Source organism: Glycine soja, chromosome 8 (genome assembly GCF_004193775.1).
Source record: "Glycine soja cultivar W05 chromosome 8, ASM419377v2, whole genome shotgun sequence".
Lineage (NCBI taxonomy): Eukaryota > Viridiplantae > Streptophyta > Magnoliopsida > Fabales > Fabaceae > Glycine > Glycine soja.
In genome coordinates this window covers 15,873,370-15,891,276 of record NC_041009.1, presented here as the reverse complement: position 1 = coordinate 15,891,276, position 17,907 = coordinate 15,873,370, and the positions used below count along the sequence as shown (strand labels likewise).

At 36.7% G+C, this 17,907-nt stretch overlaps 1 protein-coding gene across 4 annotated transcripts; it reads left to right on the top strand.

The window, feature by feature from the left end:
• The first annotated feature begins 433 nt into the window (after positions 1 to 433).
• Positions 434 to 17,696, top strand: LOC114422329 (ubiquitin carboxyl-terminal hydrolase 6-like). Of its 4 annotated transcripts, none has more exons than XR_003668676.1 (19): positions 434 to 640; positions 1,369 to 1,514; positions 1,721 to 1,756; positions 1,849 to 1,956; positions 3,263 to 3,363; positions 3,437 to 3,563; positions 4,472 to 4,531; positions 4,625 to 4,692; positions 4,991 to 5,041; positions 13,702 to 13,810; positions 14,288 to 14,376; positions 15,459 to 15,528; positions 15,659 to 15,739; positions 15,849 to 15,944; positions 16,423 to 16,468; positions 16,572 to 16,682; positions 16,775 to 16,849; positions 17,205 to 17,358; positions 17,506 to 17,696. XR_003668676.1 is itself a non-coding variant. In XM_028388632.1 (18 exons), the coding sequence occupies exons 1-18, from the start codon at positions 460 to 462 to the stop codon at positions 17,258 to 17,260; spliced, it is 1,611 nt and encodes a 536-aa protein (XP_028244433.1). In that variant the 5' UTR covers positions 434 to 459; the 3' UTR covers positions 17,261 to 17,694. The 4 variants fall into 4 exon arrangements, 2 of the variants coding, with proteins under 2 accessions (XP_028244433.1, XP_028244434.1); XR_003668675.1 differs by having other exon boundaries at positions 17,447 to 17,694; XM_028388632.1 differs by having other exon boundaries at positions 17,205 to 17,694.
• The last annotated feature ends 211 nt before the right edge of the window (positions 17,697 to 17,907 follow it).

The window sequence follows — 17,907 nt, the reverse complement described above, 5'->3', positions numbered from 1 at the left end:
CCTTAAACCACTTTGGCACTTCATAGAAGTGACCATGTCTCAATTCACAAAGATTCCAACCCTTCATATTTCCACAAGACCAAAGAAAGTTCATTGATACCTTATCAATCTCATCACAAATGCCGTTGGACAAAAGAAAATTTTGCATGAAACAAATCTCATCTATTTTATAAAATATACTTAATATTGTGCTCATAACATGATAATTATCTTACTAAATATTTATTTAGTTAATAAGAAACAAATTCATATCTTATAAAAATGTTAGAATTTTATATTTTGTTAGTAGGTAATCTTGAGTATATCAATGTACTCTTCTGAACCTTAAGGCAGTCTGTCCTGATTTGATGAATCTTCGGAATTTAATTCATCTATTTTTTTTTTTATAAATTAATTGAAAATATTCTGGAAGTTGAAGGCTCGTGGGGTTGGGTTGGTCAGCTGGCGCAGTGAACACGAATGAGTGGGCCAGACACTCCTCTCGCTCACGCTCTCAGCCTCGGCCCAAATATAAAACCCCAACACACAGAAAGAAGGAAAGGCCTCAATATCTTTCGTTTCGTTTTGCCCTTTCTTCAAGCCAACCTCTTCACAACTCTTCTTTGTTCCTTTCTTCCTCTCACTACCACCATGATCACAGGTCACACATCTTTTCTCTCTCCTCGCTTCGATTCTCAACATGTTACTGTTTCTTTCTTCTCTACGCATTCATCGCCCTTATTTCGATGCATTATTATTATTTGAATTTTATTTGCTGCTCTTTCCTTTTGATTTCTGCTGCGTGTTCGAAATCTATCCAAGAGACGCGGCGTTGGTAATTTAGGGTTTGTACTAAGGAAATCAGCAATTTGTGTTCGTTTGCAATTCTGACAATTCTGACATGTTAGCTGTTGAGCTTGATTTGTGACTTCCTTTATGAAATTAATCTATTTTATGTAAGCTAGGGTGATTCAGTGTTATCTTGGCTTGGATATGCTGATTTTAAGTTTCGTACTTTCGTGTTTCGTTACACTTTGTTATTATCATTATCCGTGATCCTTGGAACTTTTGAAAGTGGAGACGTAGGTGCATTTAACTTCTTTTGAAGTCTAACTATGCTATATGAATAGTGACAAAATTACGTGGGGTCTCTAATTTTAAATATTTTTCATTGTGCATGAAGTATTGCCTTGTTTTACATCTCTTAAAGGATGTTAGCGATAAACTGAATTTGATTTTTTTAAAGATAAATACGGAGGTTCTGGTTTTGTTATACAATGTGGAGTTCCTTTTACTGCTATTGTATGTATTGTTGCCTTTTCGATTGCTTTTTTTTAATCTGATTTTATTATTCTGGTACTCACAAGTACAACTGATCATTCATTGCAGTAAGCGTAAGATGGCAAAAGGAGATTTTCAAAGATGTAGAACTTGACACTACCCAGTCTGCTTATGTTTTTAAATGCCAATTGTATGATTTGACTGGTGTGCCTCCTGAAAGACAAAAAATTATGGTCAAGGGTGGTCTTTTGAAGGTAAGTAGATTGTTGAAGTGATATTGTAAGAAATAACCAAACTTAGCCTAACCATGCTTTATCCAATTTGATTTTGATATTTCATTATTAATAATCAGTGACTCGACCTTAGTAGATCTTATAAGAAGTTTCTGTATAATAATAAGCTGGAATGAAGTTGTTTCAGAACTCTTTTTTTCTTCCTTTAATTTCCTCTTACAATGCAGGATGATGCTGATTGGTCAACAGTAGGGGTGAAAGAGGTTGAGCGGTGCTAGAATGTGTTTTTCATTACCATTCGACTATATTCCATATGCCTTTTCATTTAATTGATCTACATAATCTTCTTTTCCAGGGTCAAAAGCTAATGATGATGGGTACAGCTGATGAAGTTGTGAAGACTCCTGAGAAGGGAACTGTTTTTGTTGAAGATCTTCCAGAAGAAGAACAAGTAGTTGCTGTTGTAAGTTTCAACTCTTAATTACACACACATGTTACTTGGTAAACTGCAAATAGTTGTGTTTTTAAGTGTAGCTCTAAAATAACAGGCATGAGTCATAAGCATCTTGACTGGTGTATAATCTAATAATCTTGTATTTTTTCATTATGTTGTCAGTCATTTATAGAACACAGAAGAAAAATAATTTTTTCCTTAGTTTAAAAGTCAATACTTGCCAATAACAAACTCTTGAATCCGAGAAACAGATTGACAATACTCCCTTTGTCTTCATTTTTGTTGTTCTTTCCCTTCATTTTTTTCTTCAATGGACCATCTTGGGAGATGGATGAGAAGCTTGAGCATGTCAAACACTGCATGGTCTATACTTTTGAACTTTGATGTGAGGTCTAGCATTGGACATGAAAATGAGCTTATTGCAGCGGTGTTCAGACTCTGCTGTCTGCACTAACTTTTTCTTAGGATTGCTGTTTACTTGATTTAGGTATTCTTTTGAGAGAAAAAAGTATTTTTTAATTGAATAATATGTTTAAAAAACTTATAATAATTATTTATGCTCCCACCCTCAAAAAGGCAATACCTCAACAGATGTTGCAGTGCTTATCTTAGAAGCTAAAAAATAGCAGTTTATGAAAAAAAAACTGTTATAAAATCACATTTTTTACAGCTTAAATGGACCTTTATTGTCTTGTCCATATCATATTTTGTGTATTGTCCATCGAAGTTTTTTTGATTGGAGATACTATAGTGCTTGATTAACGTGTTCAGTGGGTCTAGGTTCTGCTCGATCCTCTAAAGATATACATAGCGTTGCATTGGTCATCCATTAAACATCAACAACTTGGTTCTTATAGTTATAACGGTGTTATTTACTGAGTTGTGTGTGTGTCAATGTAGACCACACCTCATGCTATTTATAATACGGAAAAGGTAATCAGTACTGATTACAAGATCAATCAATTACTTATTAATAGAAAATAGAATATTCTAATAATGAATATAGTTTGTAATTCTAGTACTACTGGTACTCAATTAATAGAATATTATTTTTGCAGAAAAAAAATAATGAATATAATATCAGGAATAATATCAAAACATAATCTTAACAATAGTATACATGATGTCAATTCAATATTTTTCCATCACTTTGGTCCTTAAATTGGCAGTAATTTGGTCTTGAAAGGATGAAACACTGACGTAGTTTAATTAATTATCATTGAATGGCTAGTTTTATCTCATTGATAACTAGAGGAAGAATATGCAATTTTTTTTTGTTTTAGCATTTGAATTTTTTTTCTGTTGGTTTTCCTAGGGACATACTGCTGGTCTTTTCAACTTGGGAAACACATGTTATATGAATTCAACATTGCAATGCCTCCATTCCGTACCTGAATTAAAGTCAGCTTTGACTAAGTAAGTTTTTTCTAAGACACATTGACATTATATTTGCTGCATTTGAGGCTGACATAAACTTTCTTGGAACCAGTTATTCACATTCAGGACGAAACAACGATGTCGATCAATCTTCTCATTTGTTGACCATTGCAACCCGTGACTTGTTCAACGAGCTTGATAAAAGTGTGAAGCCTGTGGCGCCAATGCAATTTTGGATGGTACATTATATAGTGTTCATTATATAACTAATTATTATCTATGTTTGTTAATTTGTTTTTTATATGATGTGGTATGTTTTTGTGTGGGAAGACTTCATTTTTTTTTGAATTTTGAAATGTCATAGTGTTTAGTAAAACAATACAATGGTACATTTAAAATTTCTTAGTAACATGTAGTATGGGGTAGTTTTAGATTGTCATTAAATTAAAATTCTAGCTCAAGTTTATGGTTTCAGGAATTCAGTTGAAAACAATGCATCATTTTATAATAACAATTATCTTTTTTACTTCTTTTCGTGCCTGTTTTTGTGCCAACATATTTATGTCCTCCTTTTGAATGAACATAAATATGTTAGCATAAAAATGGGCATAAATATGTTGGCACACGTTTATGGTTTCAGGAATTCAGTTAAATTATCATCGGTTTTTGTTACTTTGTCCTTTTGTGGCATCTTTTAAATTCAATTCGACAAGGTCTTAGGAGTACGACAATATGGAGTTTAGGTCTACCCTTTATTGTGACCCCTTAGCCCTGTGTTGGCAACCAGCCATCTCTGCTGACTGTTGGTGGCTTGGTGCTATTTGGCCATCTGAATGTCTTCTACCACCCAATGTTTCATTTATGTAGATTGATGTATATTGTTGGTTCGTTATTGAAAAATTTATTCATGTCCCTTTTTGTGCCAACATATTTATGTCCTTCTGAATTTACCTTCCAAAGTGGAGACTTGTCACTATTAGAATGTGGTTTAAGAATATGTTAATCTGTATCCTCTGCCACTTTTATTTTACTGCTTTTATGCCATTTGAGTAAGATAGCTATTCTCTGTCATTGTATATTGAAAAGTTTTATCTTCGTATTTTTTTTATTGGTTGCTTACTGCTCTGATATTGCCCTGGATTGCCAGGTATTGCGGAAAAAATATCCTCAATTTGGCCAGCTGCATAATGGAGTTTTCATGCAACAGGTTTTTAAGTTGCATGCCACCTTATGGAATTAGTTTTATTGCTCTAGTAGTGAATATGTATACCTATCTATTTTATTTTTCATGTCTTAACAGGATGCTGAAGAATGTTGGACACAACTTCTATACACTCTCTCTCAGTCCCTCAGATCCCTTGGAATTAGGTAACTTAGTGTCTATTTCTTGGTAACTGGATGCAATTGTGGCAGTATCTTGCAATTATTACTTTTTGTTTAGAAAAATGTGACAAATTTGAATTGAATTACTAAACATTTGATCTCCATTCTCTGCACTTCTCACTTCTCTCTTCTTGACATACTGTTTGGTCAATCTAGTTTTGTTTAAAATACACTCTACTAGGTTTTATGAACTTTCCTGATTTATATGATAAATATTTTTCATCCACTTCCTTGCATTCAGAATGTTAATTTCAATCTAACAAATTTTGTTCTTTATTTTCAGTGAAAATCCCGATGCTGTGAAGGCACTCTTTGGCATAGAACTTATTAGCAGGTACAGTCTAAAGACTTTCTCCCCAATTGTTGGCTACTAATGTGCAATATGTTAATTACATCCCCGAAGTACTTTATGCTTAATTTTTTGTTCTCATTTGTACCATTGTTCTAGCTACTATTTGTAGCTAGTCTAGTGATTTGACAGGCTTGCCTTGAATGTATGAAAAATCAAGTAAATTCTTTCTTTTCTTGATTTTAACATGTAGACGTCTCATTGTTGTGTTATTTTTGTGATTTCTCATCCTAAAGTGTGTTCTCTTGTATTTAGTTCCTAGCAAATTGGAGTAAATAGGCATTTTGGTCCCTGACTTTTGACTTCTTTTTCAAATTAGTCCCTATCTTTGCATAAGTTTTGCAAAATAGTCCTTGCCGTTAAATTTAAAAGTAACGCCGTTAGTGAGGTGCATTGTTGACAATTTTAACCCGCGGGTAAAGACCCATATGCCCATAATGGGACCAACGGCCGCAAGACCAGACTCGGGCAACGACAAGGTGGAACGTCAGGAGCAGGGTCCAGAGGCTGCAAGCTTAGTACAAGATTGGTGCAAAGAGGGAGGGGCGCAGGACATTAGGAAAGATGGTCAGACCACGGAGGAGCAGGGCATATACGAAAAAGGAAATTTAGCAAATGCAGCGAAGGGTGAGAGGCAGTATAAAGAGTCCACATTTTATCAAAAAGAAGGCACGTGTCGTGAAAGTCCAGAGGAGGGAGAAAAGTCAACAGTTATAATAGATGATGATGTGGCAGAGGTACAGATTTTGAATGTGGGGAAGTCACGTGAGGTGCACACAAACGTGGGAAAGGATAGTAGGGGTATGGGCCTCTCTATTCATACCCCCCATAATCACAATGGAGTTAGCAGTAACAGCCCACAATCATATACTAACGAACCCAGCAGCACCTGGAGGGTATATTCTCGAATGAGGAGGTGTCAAAAGAAACAGCATTTGGGCTCCCTAAATGAGTCTACCAACGAAACAGACTCACAAATAAAAATACTGACCAGGCAGCAACAACTCGTGAGGAATCAGGATACCAGGGGAGCTGACTGCAGTGGGTATATATCTCAACAAGATTGCTCTCAAATGTCACAGCAAGTGGGGAATGATAAGAGTGGAAAGAGTCAACTAGAGGAGGCAGCAGACATTTGGAACATAGCTCAAGAGTTGGGGGCAACCACAGACATAGAGCAGGGATTGGTAATTACTAAAATTAAGGAAATGGAGGAAAGAGATAGGAAGGAGGCGGAGAGATTGGGAGATAGAAGTCATACCCCATGAACATTATCTCCTACAATGTTAGGGGCCTAGGGAGGGGGGTCAAGTGGGCTACAATTCGAAGAATGATCAAGAAAGAACACATTGATATGATGTGTATCCAAGAGACAAAGAAGGAGAATATCGATAAGAGCTTATATCAAGCACTGTGGGGGGATTGCAATGTGAGGTGGGAAGCGCAGCCTGCAAACAACACAGCAGGAGGCATATTGTGTATGTGGAGCGAAGAAACTTTCAAACTACAAGACAAAGTCATTGGAGGAGGTTTTATGTATCTGAGAGGTCAATGGCTTAAGGAGGACCACCAAGTTCACATAGTCTGCATTTATTCACCATGCCAGATTCAGCATAAAAGACTATTATGGGAATCTATCAAGCAGTTGAGAATTCCACACAGTGGGGGACTATGGTGTATTTTGGGTGACTTCAACAATGTAAGAGATCCAGCAGAGAGGATGGGGACTTGCCACAGAGGGGACGGTGATACTAGCATTAAGGAGTTTAACGATTGGATTGATGAATTGGAGGTAGAGGATGCGCCATGGGTGGGAAGAAAATTCACTTGGTTTAGACCGAATGGGTCCGCTAAAAGCAAGCTTGACAGATGTTTAGTTTCCCACGAATGGCTTGCTAAATGGCCTGATACCACCCAATCCGCCTTGGATAGGAATTTCTCCGACCATTGCCCTATCTTGTTGAGGTCAAGGTTCATTGATTGGGGACCTAAACCTTTTAGGGTCTTGGATTGTTGGCTTCAGGACAGCTCCTTTAAAAGATTTGTTCAGGAATGTTGGACGTCTATGCAGCTTGGAGGGTGGGGTGGCTATGTGCTTAAAGAAAAGATAAAACGCCTCAAAAGAAGACTAAAGGAGTGGAATAAGGAGCATTTCGGGGACACCTTTAAGAAGGTCAAGCAGATTCAGGAGGAGCTTAGTAGGTTGGAAGAAAATTCTATTGACAGACAATTATCCCCCTTGGAGGCCTCGTCTAGAAAGCAGCTTCAAGAAGCATTGTGGATTGCCGCTCAGTCACACGAGTCCCTTCTAAGACAGAAAGCTAGATCCAGGTGGATTAAGGAAGGTGATTGTAACTCAAGGTTTTTCCATCTGCTGATGAATGCGACTCGTAGGAATAATTTATTGAAAGGAGTTATGATTGATGGAGTATGGTTTGATGAACCTCAAAAAGTGAAGGAGGAGGTAAGATCGTTTTTCCTACACAGATTCCAAGAGCCTGACCTCCACAGACCCACTCTAGATGGAGTTAGCTTTCAAACCCTTAATCAACAACAGACTGATATGTTGATAGGGAGTTTTCGAGAGGAGGAAGTTAGAAAGGCCGTGTGGGACTGTGGGAGCGATAAAAGCCCAGGTCCTGATGGTCTCAATTTTAAGTTCATTAAGCAATTTTGGCATACCATGAAGCCTGATGTCCTCCGCTTCCTGGATGAGTTCTATGCTAATGGTCGTTTTCCTAAGGGATGTAATGCATCTTTCATTGCATTAATCCCTAAGAAGGCTGACCCACAAGTTCTGAATGATTACAGGCCCATTTCACTAATAGGCTGCGTCTATAAGATTGTGAGCAAGCTGTTGGCAAATAGATTGAAGAAGGTGATGCCATTCATAATAGATGAACGACAATCCGCTTTTATAGGAGGCAGGCATCTGTTACACAGTGTCATTATAGCAAATGAAGTGGTGGAGGAAGCTAAGAGAAGTCAAAAACCTTGCCTTGTGTTCAAAGTTGATTATGAGAAGGCATATGACTCAGTCTCTTGGGAATTTTTGAAATACATGTTGAGAAGGTTGGGGTTTCACCCAAAATGGATTCAATGGATTGAGGGGTGCATATCATCTGCGTCTGTCTCGATTTTAGTGAATGGGAGTCCATTGGCTGAATTTACCCCACAAAGAGGCCTTAGACAAGGTGACCCACTAGCGCCTCTTCTCTTTAATATTGTTGCTGAGGGACTAAATGGATTGATGAGACAAGCTGTGGAGAAAAGTATTTTTAGAGGGTATCTAGTGGGGAGCAAACAAGTCAGCGTTAGTTTGTTACAATATGCAGATGATACTATATTTTTTGGGGAGGCGTCAATGGAAAACATTAAGGCAATTAAAGCAATTTTGAGGACCTTTGAACTTGCCTCGGGTCTCAAAATTAACTTTGCTAAAAGCAGTTTTGGATCCTTTGGTATGTCGGACTCATGGAAGCGAAATGCAGCTGATTTCTTGAACTGTAGCCTGCTGCCCATTCCGTTTGTTTACCTTGGGATCCCCATTGGGGATAACCCGAGAAGATGTCAGCTGTGGGATCCTATCCTTAAAAAGTGTGAGAGGAAGCTTGCAAAGTGGAAACAGAGACACATATCGTTTGGGGGGAGAGTTACACTTATACAATCTGTTTTAACCTCTATTCCTATATATTTTCTTTCATTTTTCAGGATTCCAAGAAGGGTGGTGGAAAGATTGGAGGGCATCCAGCGCAGATTTCTATGGGGAGGAGGAGATGATCAAAACAAGATTGCTTGGGTCAAATGGGAGACTGTATGTCTTCCAAAAGAAAAAGGGGGTTTAGGAATTAAGGACGTCAATAGCTTCAACCTTGCATTGCTTGGCAAATGGAAGTGGAGCTTGTTTCAAAATCATTCAGACCTTTGGGCTAGAGTGTTGGAGTCCAAGTATGGCGGCTGGAGGAACTTAGATGAAGCATCACGTGATTCAAACGATTCTATTTGGTGGAGGGATCTGAAATTGGCTACTCATCATCCGCAACAAGAGACGGTCCTTCATAACGGAATAGTGTGGAAGGTGGGATGTGGTGATCGAATCAAGTTTTGGGAGGATAGGTGGATAGATGGTGAGACAACATTACTAGCCAAATACCCGAGGCTATATCTCAATTCATGCCAACAGAATCATCTCATCCAGCATATGGGGAGTACATACAGACATAGGATGGGAATGGGACTTCAAATGGAGGAGACACTTGTTTGACAGTGAGGTACATATGGCTGACAGCTTTCTAAATGAGGTGGGATGCATCCGGATCCAACCTAACAGCAGGGATGATTGGATTTGGCAGCTAGATCCAAGTGGCCAATACTCCGCAAAAAGCGCTTACTATGCATTGAGGGGAAGTATAACAGAAGGGGCTGATGTGGCAGACTTTGAAGAAGTGTGGAAGTTAAGGATCCCATCTAAAGTTGCAGTCTTTGTTTGGAGATTACTTCGGGACAGATTGCCAACCAAGGTAAATTTACGTAGGAGGCATGTGGAAATCAGTGACGTACAATGCCCATTCTGCAGGAGCTCGAACGAGGATACAGCACACCTATTTTTACATTGCAGCAAAATTACACCTATTTGGGGGGAATCTATGTCTTGGGTGAATATTCTCAGTGTATTCCCGCAGCTTCCAAGGCAACATTTCTCCCAACATGTGAACAACATGGCGGAAGGTATTCGGGGTAATAGATGGAGATTATGGTGGGTGGCTTTAACCTGGACTGTGTGGCAGCTGAGGAACAAGATTATATTTTCAAACGGCACCTACGATGGCAACAAACTGCTGGAGGATGCACTATTTTTACTTTGGACATGGCTTAGAAATTTTGAGAAAGACTTTGCAGTTCATTACAACCAATGGTCATCTAATCTTAGAGATGGTTTTGTACTTAGTTGAGGGCAGAAATCATAGCTTAGTGTTAGTATATTAATCTGTTTCCAGTTTTGGTTCCCTCCGAGACTGCTGTGTAGTCTGTCTTGGGAACCATCCCACTGGTTTTTATTGTAATCACAGTACCTCTGGTACTTGGTTTTCTTTCATATATATATATATATTATCTTTGCTGACCAAAAAAAAAAATTGTTGACAATTTTAGTGCCACATAGACTATCCAACGTGACAAATTGTCCCAGATTGTGACACGTAGACTGGACTTTGATGCAAAATTTAAAAAGTCCTCCACAATCCCTTATTTTGAACTACGACTCTTCTCTTCCATTGTTGGCAACCAGAGACGACTCTTCCATTCCTTTAGATGGTTTCTGCAAGTCCTCCACGATCCCTTATTTTGAACTACACAAAAGTACAAATAAACGTAAAAAGAAAAATACATCAAACAAGAACTTCCCATCCGATCATTGCCTTGGATCTACCTATGGTTCACCACCAAGCTCCACTCACAGATTGTCATATGGATATCCTTTGGGTGTCTGATACAAAGAAAATAACAGAAATCAATCAACATACGAAGTACTAAACAGCTGAGCTGGAAAATAGCATTGTATATGAAGCTTCAAAAGAGGAAAATATCAAAGAAAAGGTTGCTACTATTACAAGCAAGAGTGCAATCAGGATACATGGACTATAACAAGGACACATGCAGGACAACAAAAACCTCCATTAGTCCATAGACCATGACCATACCCATCTCTAGCAAACAAACTGTATTTTTCTTTCAACCAAACAAGAAATTATGTTCACATTTAGCTTCAGGAAAAATTAAGAATGGCCGTGATGAACTAGTTGAGAAGCCTGACTATTTCTATAGAATCATACATGACAGGAATATTGGATATAATGAGAACATAGATTAGTTGTAAATCTACAGAGGGAATTTGATTTCCATTAGCAGCTAGATTGCAAGTTTTTTGAACTCAGCTATATGAATTATGAAAGTTGTACTCCTAATATATGGTTCTGGAAGTAGTTGCCGCTATACTATTTAAAAGTGAGAATGAATAATGGGAAACATTATCCCATCATCTGAAAGCACACAAGTAACAATAAAGGCTTTCTTCAATTTTAAAACATCCAACAAAATCATATCCTGTTATCTGAAAGCACACAGGTTAATAAAGGATTTCTTTAATTTTAAACATCCAATAATATCTTCAGTCTGATACTAGGTTCAAATTATGATATACGATGTCATCATGATTATCAAAATACAAACATGTGATTCTGCATGTTCTGCAAGTTTGAATCTCAAAATTTGATCTGCAAACATGGATGGTTTGCACGCTCAAACTCAGTGCAATCATGAGATCCGATGCACCAAATCTGGCAATAACCCAGCCCAAATCCAATGATAATCTACAAAAATCAATCCTTCATCTATACCAGAGAGCAACTGAAATTAAACACAGAAAAAAAGAAAAAGAAAAATCTAAGCCATTGGCTGATACGAATTGCAATGAGCTCAACTGGAAGTCTGGACTTTGGATTTATAACTGCCAAATGAATCTCAGGACTTTAAAGCTGCAACTCAAGTGCTAGGAGGACTGGGTGCGGTGATTCCCCCAACTTCTGGGTTCCCTCTGCTTCTAACTACCGCATTTCTCCCATGTTTGTAAGGTACCTTGGTGATTGCATTGTTATTTGGAAGTAGAAGTGACAAAATGATTTTGGCTCATTATGACATCAAGGTAAGGCTGCCTATGATAGACCCATAATGAATCTGACCCTTATCTAGAGACTAGACTTTGGTTCCTTCTCTTGTTCTGTTTTTTATTTCAATTAATTCCATCATCTTCCATTTTTATGGTGACAGTCCATTTAGGATATGACTTTTTATTATTTTGAATGTCTTTAACGTTAGATAATGTCATAATTCTTTATTTTTTTAGCATTGGAATATGTATAGTATAAATTATTTGTTTTGTGTCTACAACATTCAACACAGCAAGCATCCCACTATAGCGTGCACGGCTGTCTGAGATTTATAAGTATTAGCAGTAGGCTCAAAAGGATCTAAAGTAAAAAGTACACAACAGCTCAAATCACCTAAGCAGGGAATGAGAACGATAGCATCCAAATCCAATCAAACTTAATACACTTCCAACATTAATACTCATCAATGTCGACAACGCTCAATTTTCTATAAAACATATGATGAACAACAATTATCGTAGAATTGGAATCAGCAAACATCCTAAAGGCACTATAAATAGCTAAATAGAACCTAGTCAAAGTCTACAACAAGCATAAATTCACAGGAACATTGTTCTGAGCACAAAGTTCTCGAAATCAGACATTCCACTTCCATACATCTACATTCTACATGATGCCAAGTTTTCACCAACAACCAATAATCCAGCAGTGTCAGCTAATTGTGACAATTCGCTCAGAGACTCTTCGATGTTGAAATCTTGTTGTTGCTTTGTTTTCTTCGACGGCAAAGAGTGACGGGAACGGGAAGCGGTTCTTCGCTATGCTGCTGATGCTTTGTCTCGAAGCAAAGCGTTCCGTTTTACGGAGAAACGGTGTCGTTGGAGTGAATGGAGGTGATGAGAGGGGATAATGGTAGCGTTGTTGTTGAACTTGAATCAACGACTGAATTACCGAACCGTAGAAGAATGTTCCAGTTCCACTCATCTCTTTCTTCAACCTTCCACCATAAGCTCTTCTCTTTTTCTATGTATTCCAATAATGGATTGCTTTTGCTTTAAGTTGACAACTTTTTAAATTTTGCATCAAAGTCCAGTCTATGTGTCACAATCAGGGACAATTTGCCACGTTGGATAGTCTATGTGTCACTAAAATTGCCAACAATGCACCTCACTAACGGCGTTACTTTTTAAATTTAACGGCAAGGAATATTTTGCAAAACTTATGCAAAGATCAGGACTATTTTTTACATTTCAAAAAGATAGGGACTAATTTACAAAATGGGTCAAAAGTCAGAGTCCAAAATGCCTATTTACTCTAGCAAATTGTGTCGGTGACATATTATCAACGTATTATGTTTTTAGAGATTTAACCTATTAGTTTATTACAGTATGGAAGCTCATGGAATATAAATATAAAGACAACTTTTTATTCACTGTCTGGGGATGGTGGTAACTATGCTAAAGAAGAAATTTTTTGCTGACAATGTTTTTGAATTAAATGCAACCAGGAATTAAGACAGCTGCATATCAACTTACAAGAGAAACTAGTTGTTGTATGATGCGGTTGCTTAATAAAATATTTATAAGTCTAGATTATATATTTGATAAATAAATATTTAATGCATATTTAAATTGAGGGCGACCCTGGCATAGAGGTAAAGTTGTGCCTTGTTAGTCATGGGTTCAAATCTGGAAACAACCTCTTTGCATATTTTTGCATCCATGCTGTCAGTCTTGGCTGGAGAAAATTTTAATTTTGTTCTATGTATGCACATTTTCCTTGTGTAGCATTGTAGTCCTTGCTTTGTGGAGAATTCTGGTTAGTTCAATTTATTATGAATTAAAGGAGAGTCTGCCACAAAAAAAAAACTACCAAAAAAAGAGACAATCCACACTTACTTTTGAAGTTTATTAAAATGCTCATTGATGCCCATGAAATTGTATCCTGTTTAATGTAGTCATTTTGATAAAAACTTGTTAGGATTCATTGTCAAGAGAGTAATGAAGAAAGCTCAGAAACAGAGTCTGTTTATTCACTTAAATGCCACATATCACAGGAGGTGAACCATTTGCACGAAGGGATAAAACATGTAAGTGCTAAGGCATCTCTATTTCCATTGACAACACGTGTGTTTGTGTTGGGGCCTTTGGGGTTGGGGGTTGTTTACTAAGGATGCTGTTTTCTCCTTGCAAGTCTAACCCCCCATTTTTATGTTTTTGTTTTGCTTGCCTAACTTTTTCATCCTTCATGCTCTGTTAATCTGTCCATCCTTCTCCCTACTATTCCAACCTTTTCACTATTTCATTCCTAAGATTTCTCTATAATTTTGTATTGATAAAGCTGTATAACTATGCTATTATGTCAGTGAAAGTGCAATAATACGTTGGATTGCTGAAATTTACTTAAACTTAATAATTTACAATAAGGAATTATTGGTAAAGTTTTTCCTATATAGAAACAATTAACTGTTTAATGATTTTCATTCAGTGGTTAATGTGTAACAGCATATTCCTTATGATGAATACACTTTTTTATGAACTTTTATTTAACCTGTTGACTTTTGTAGGGGTTAAAATCTGAGTTAGAAAAGGCTTCGCCTGTATTGGGCCGTAGTGCTACATACTTGAAGGAATCACGCATCAATGCCTTGCCAAGGTTGATATTCTCTTTTTTGAAATGAAATTTCTCTGGACCCTTTTTTCTTTGTTGTCATGCGATTTCAGATGGAGTTTTTAAACTATACAAAGTTCAAGCTACCTTTTTATAGTATAACTTGCATCTGAGGTGTTGTTAGGAGACCATTCAATGCTAACTCAATGATGTATTTGATATCTTGAGATTATATCTTGACTCGATTTAATGATTTTGAAGATTAGCTACCAAATCAATCCAAATTTTTAAGCTGCCAAGTGCTGGTTTATGAATAATTTTAATTTCTTATTCATCCCTTAATTCAGTTGTCATTTGGGTTTGAAGCATGGATAATGCATAAGCCCATTGTACTTGTGCTGAAATTTAATGGAACTTTTATGAACAGAGGTGTCTGGGATTAAATTCCTAATTGCTTGGTCATATAGTTGTTATGATACCATGTGAAGAATCTAATAAATCCATCCAAAAGCTTAACGTGTTTGTTAATGGCCCAATAATGAATTTCCCCCCTGTAATAACTGGGACAGTGAGTGGGATTCAATTGTGTTGTTTATTTTTGTGTTAATTTTTCCCTGTTCACCCGCACAATATAATGTCAAAACCATAATAATAATTTTAATAATTTCTTGTAGTCTATGAAAGAAAATTGGTTTAAATAGTAGATACTAGAAATGCTGGGTTTTTAAATTGACTGTGTCAAGACCATCTTTCTCCGGTCTATAGTGAAAACGAGTCGGTCTAATTTTGGATGTACATTGGAATTCCTATGATTAAGTGTGGATATTGTTAAGTAACAATTCTAGTCATGACTTGTGAGCTTATTTTATCTTCTTTAAATTACTAATTGAAATTTTACATATCTATATAACTATTTGAAAGAGTTGTTAAGATTCTATAGTATAACTTGCGATCTTTCTCATGTATCAGAATTCAGAATTAAAATATTGGTTTGAGTTTGACAAAATTAGACCTCAAGATATTGGCCTTGTAATTGTTCAGATGAAGTTTGGTTGTTTCTTTGTTGTGTTATTTCTTCCTTGGTAATTGCTATGAGTGATATGATTTTCAACCTTTTCCTTTTCAAGGTACTTGACTGTTCAGTTTGTCCGTTTCTTTTGGAAGAGGGAATCCAACCAAAAGGCTAAGATTTTGCGGGTAGAGCTCACTGTCTTTTTTGTGTGTGTGTTTTTGGATAGTTATTGTTGGGTTGGACAAATTATCCTTGGAAAGTTTTGTTTGCTTTCTAAAGTTTATTTGACAATGTCATCGTGCTTGGTTATCTCAGAAAGTAGATTATCCCCTGGAGTTGGATGTTTATGATTTTTGTTCAGATGATCTTCGTAAAAAATTGGATGCTCCTAGACAGGTATCCTCTTTGTCTTGACCTGAAAATCTTATGGTTGTTTGTAAGAAAAATGTGCTTGGTTTGTAAAATGTGTGGGTTTATATTCTCACTTTGGATATTGTACCTTCAGATCCTAAGAAATGAGGAAGGCAAAAAGCTTGGTCTGAAAGTGAATGAGAAAAGCTCTGTTCAGAAGGAAAGTGATGTAAAAATGTCTGATGCTGAGGTGAGGAAACAGCCAAACTTAACATCGTGCTTGATATGCAGTAATTGTGATACCCTTCAATGATTGCCTTGTTGTTTGCTAGCATAAGTATGGAGTAGTAATTTCATCCCATCTAACCAATACTCTCAGACACTAGTTAAGGAATAATTTTTTTGTAAAGTATTATTAATGCTCTCCTACCATGATTTTCAATGCACTTCCAGTATGATTTCCAATATAAACCTTAGATTTATTGATTTCTTAACCAGTTTTCTTAAGACACTGGTTAGCGAGATCCATATTGTATATGAGAAGTTGAACCTTGTTTTTAGATTTACATTGCCATTCATTCCTAAAGCTGCCAAACTGGGAAATAGGAATGATCATTTTGTTACAGTAAGTCTATTCCATTGAATCACCATTGCATATACTACATGCTAGATGCTACCACAGGTAAATAAACAAAATCCCTTATACTTTGTTTCTTTTATTGATTCAGGGATCATTGAATGGAGGGGAGCCATCTGTAGTTCCCATGGAGGAGGGTAAAAACCTGCAACATTATGCCTACTCATTTATTTATTTTATTTTTTGTTTTTTTGTTTTCTCAATCCGCTTTCTGCTTTTTACTCCATTCTCTGTCTATAGGTGAAAAGGAAACACAGATGACTGGAATTTATGATTTGGTTGCTGTATTAACCCACAAGGGCAGAAGTGCTGATTCAGGACATTATGTTGGTTGGGTCAAGCAAGAAAATGGTTGGTTCTAGGAAACAGAATTTTGTGTTTGTAGTATCTGACTATCTGTCCTGGTCTCTTCCAAGCAATAATATTGATTTTGTTTTTGTCAGGGAAATGGATAGAGTTTGACGATGACAATCCCAAACCAAAACTCGAAGAAGACATAACTAGACTATCCGGAGGAGGTGAGGATATACAGAATTAATTTGCCGATATTGATAATATGAAATTATCGTTGTTACTACTTCTCCCTCTCCCTTCTCCTTTCTCCCCAATTGAGCCTAGCATGCCATGATCGCCTATTTGCATATGCATATCTTGTATTCCCCCCCCCCCCCTCCCCCCCTCCCCCCCCCCCCTTTAAGGATTAGCCAATTTATTAATATTAGAAAATTACAAGGATATCTGTTACTTCTATCAACTTCAAATTTGTTGTGTGTGTGTGTATATATATATATATATATATATATATATAGATAGATAGATAGACAGACAGACAGATGATTCAATAAAAAAATTTGCTGTCATCTTTGTCTGTAGGTGATTGGCACATGGCGTATATAATCATGTACAAGGCTCGTGTTGTATCTGTGTAATTGCTAGGAAGAGGAGCTGATTTGGTGTTTACTTCAGAGATTCAAGGATTGAGTGAGAAATGGTTTATCCGGGTCATTATTTGTATTGTACTCCTGAGGTTTGATGCTCTCATTAGTCAGTGTTTATTTATTTTGCCGAGCAAAAAAAAGTGTTTATTTATTTTAGTTTTTGCATTTTTTTTAAAGGATGTATAAGGATTTGAATTGAAGCATGGTACCCTGAATCTCCTTCCTTCTATCTACAGGGTCCAAGAGGCACTTGAATATCAAGTTACATTTCTGTGATGAAGCCTAGTCTATTTTTTCTATGAATCAAACGCGAGAGCAACGTCCTTTATGAAATGCTTAGTGAGCAGACAATAACTTAAACATGTTTAATTTGATTATAATAAGTGAATGATTTTTTATATAATTTTAAATTTTTTTTCCTGTCTTATCATTTTGATTTGTTTTCACTTTGTGGTATTATAACTAATTAAATATTTTGTCAACTGATTTGTTACATTTGCATTGGTAAAAAAATATATGAACTCGATACAATCAAGCTAATGACATCTCCATTGCGGTCAACCATAGTCAGATTAGTTTAGTGTTGCATGTAAATTCAAATGTTATTTTTGAAGTTTTACATCGTAACACGAATGTCT

Coding starts and splice junctions, on each gene's coding strand:
- LOC114422329 (XM_028388632.1), top strand. CDS start 460: ATGAGTGGGCCAGACACTCCTCTCGCTCACGCTCTCAGCCTCGGCCCA. Junction 3,364..3,436: donor TTAAAGTCAGCTTTGACTAA/GTAAGTTTTTTC, acceptor TCTTGGAACCAG/TTATTCACATTCAGGACGAA. Junction 4,532..4,624: donor ATGGAGTTTTCATGCAACAG/GTTTTTAAGTTG, acceptor ATGTCTTAACAG/GATGCTGAAGAATGTTGGAC.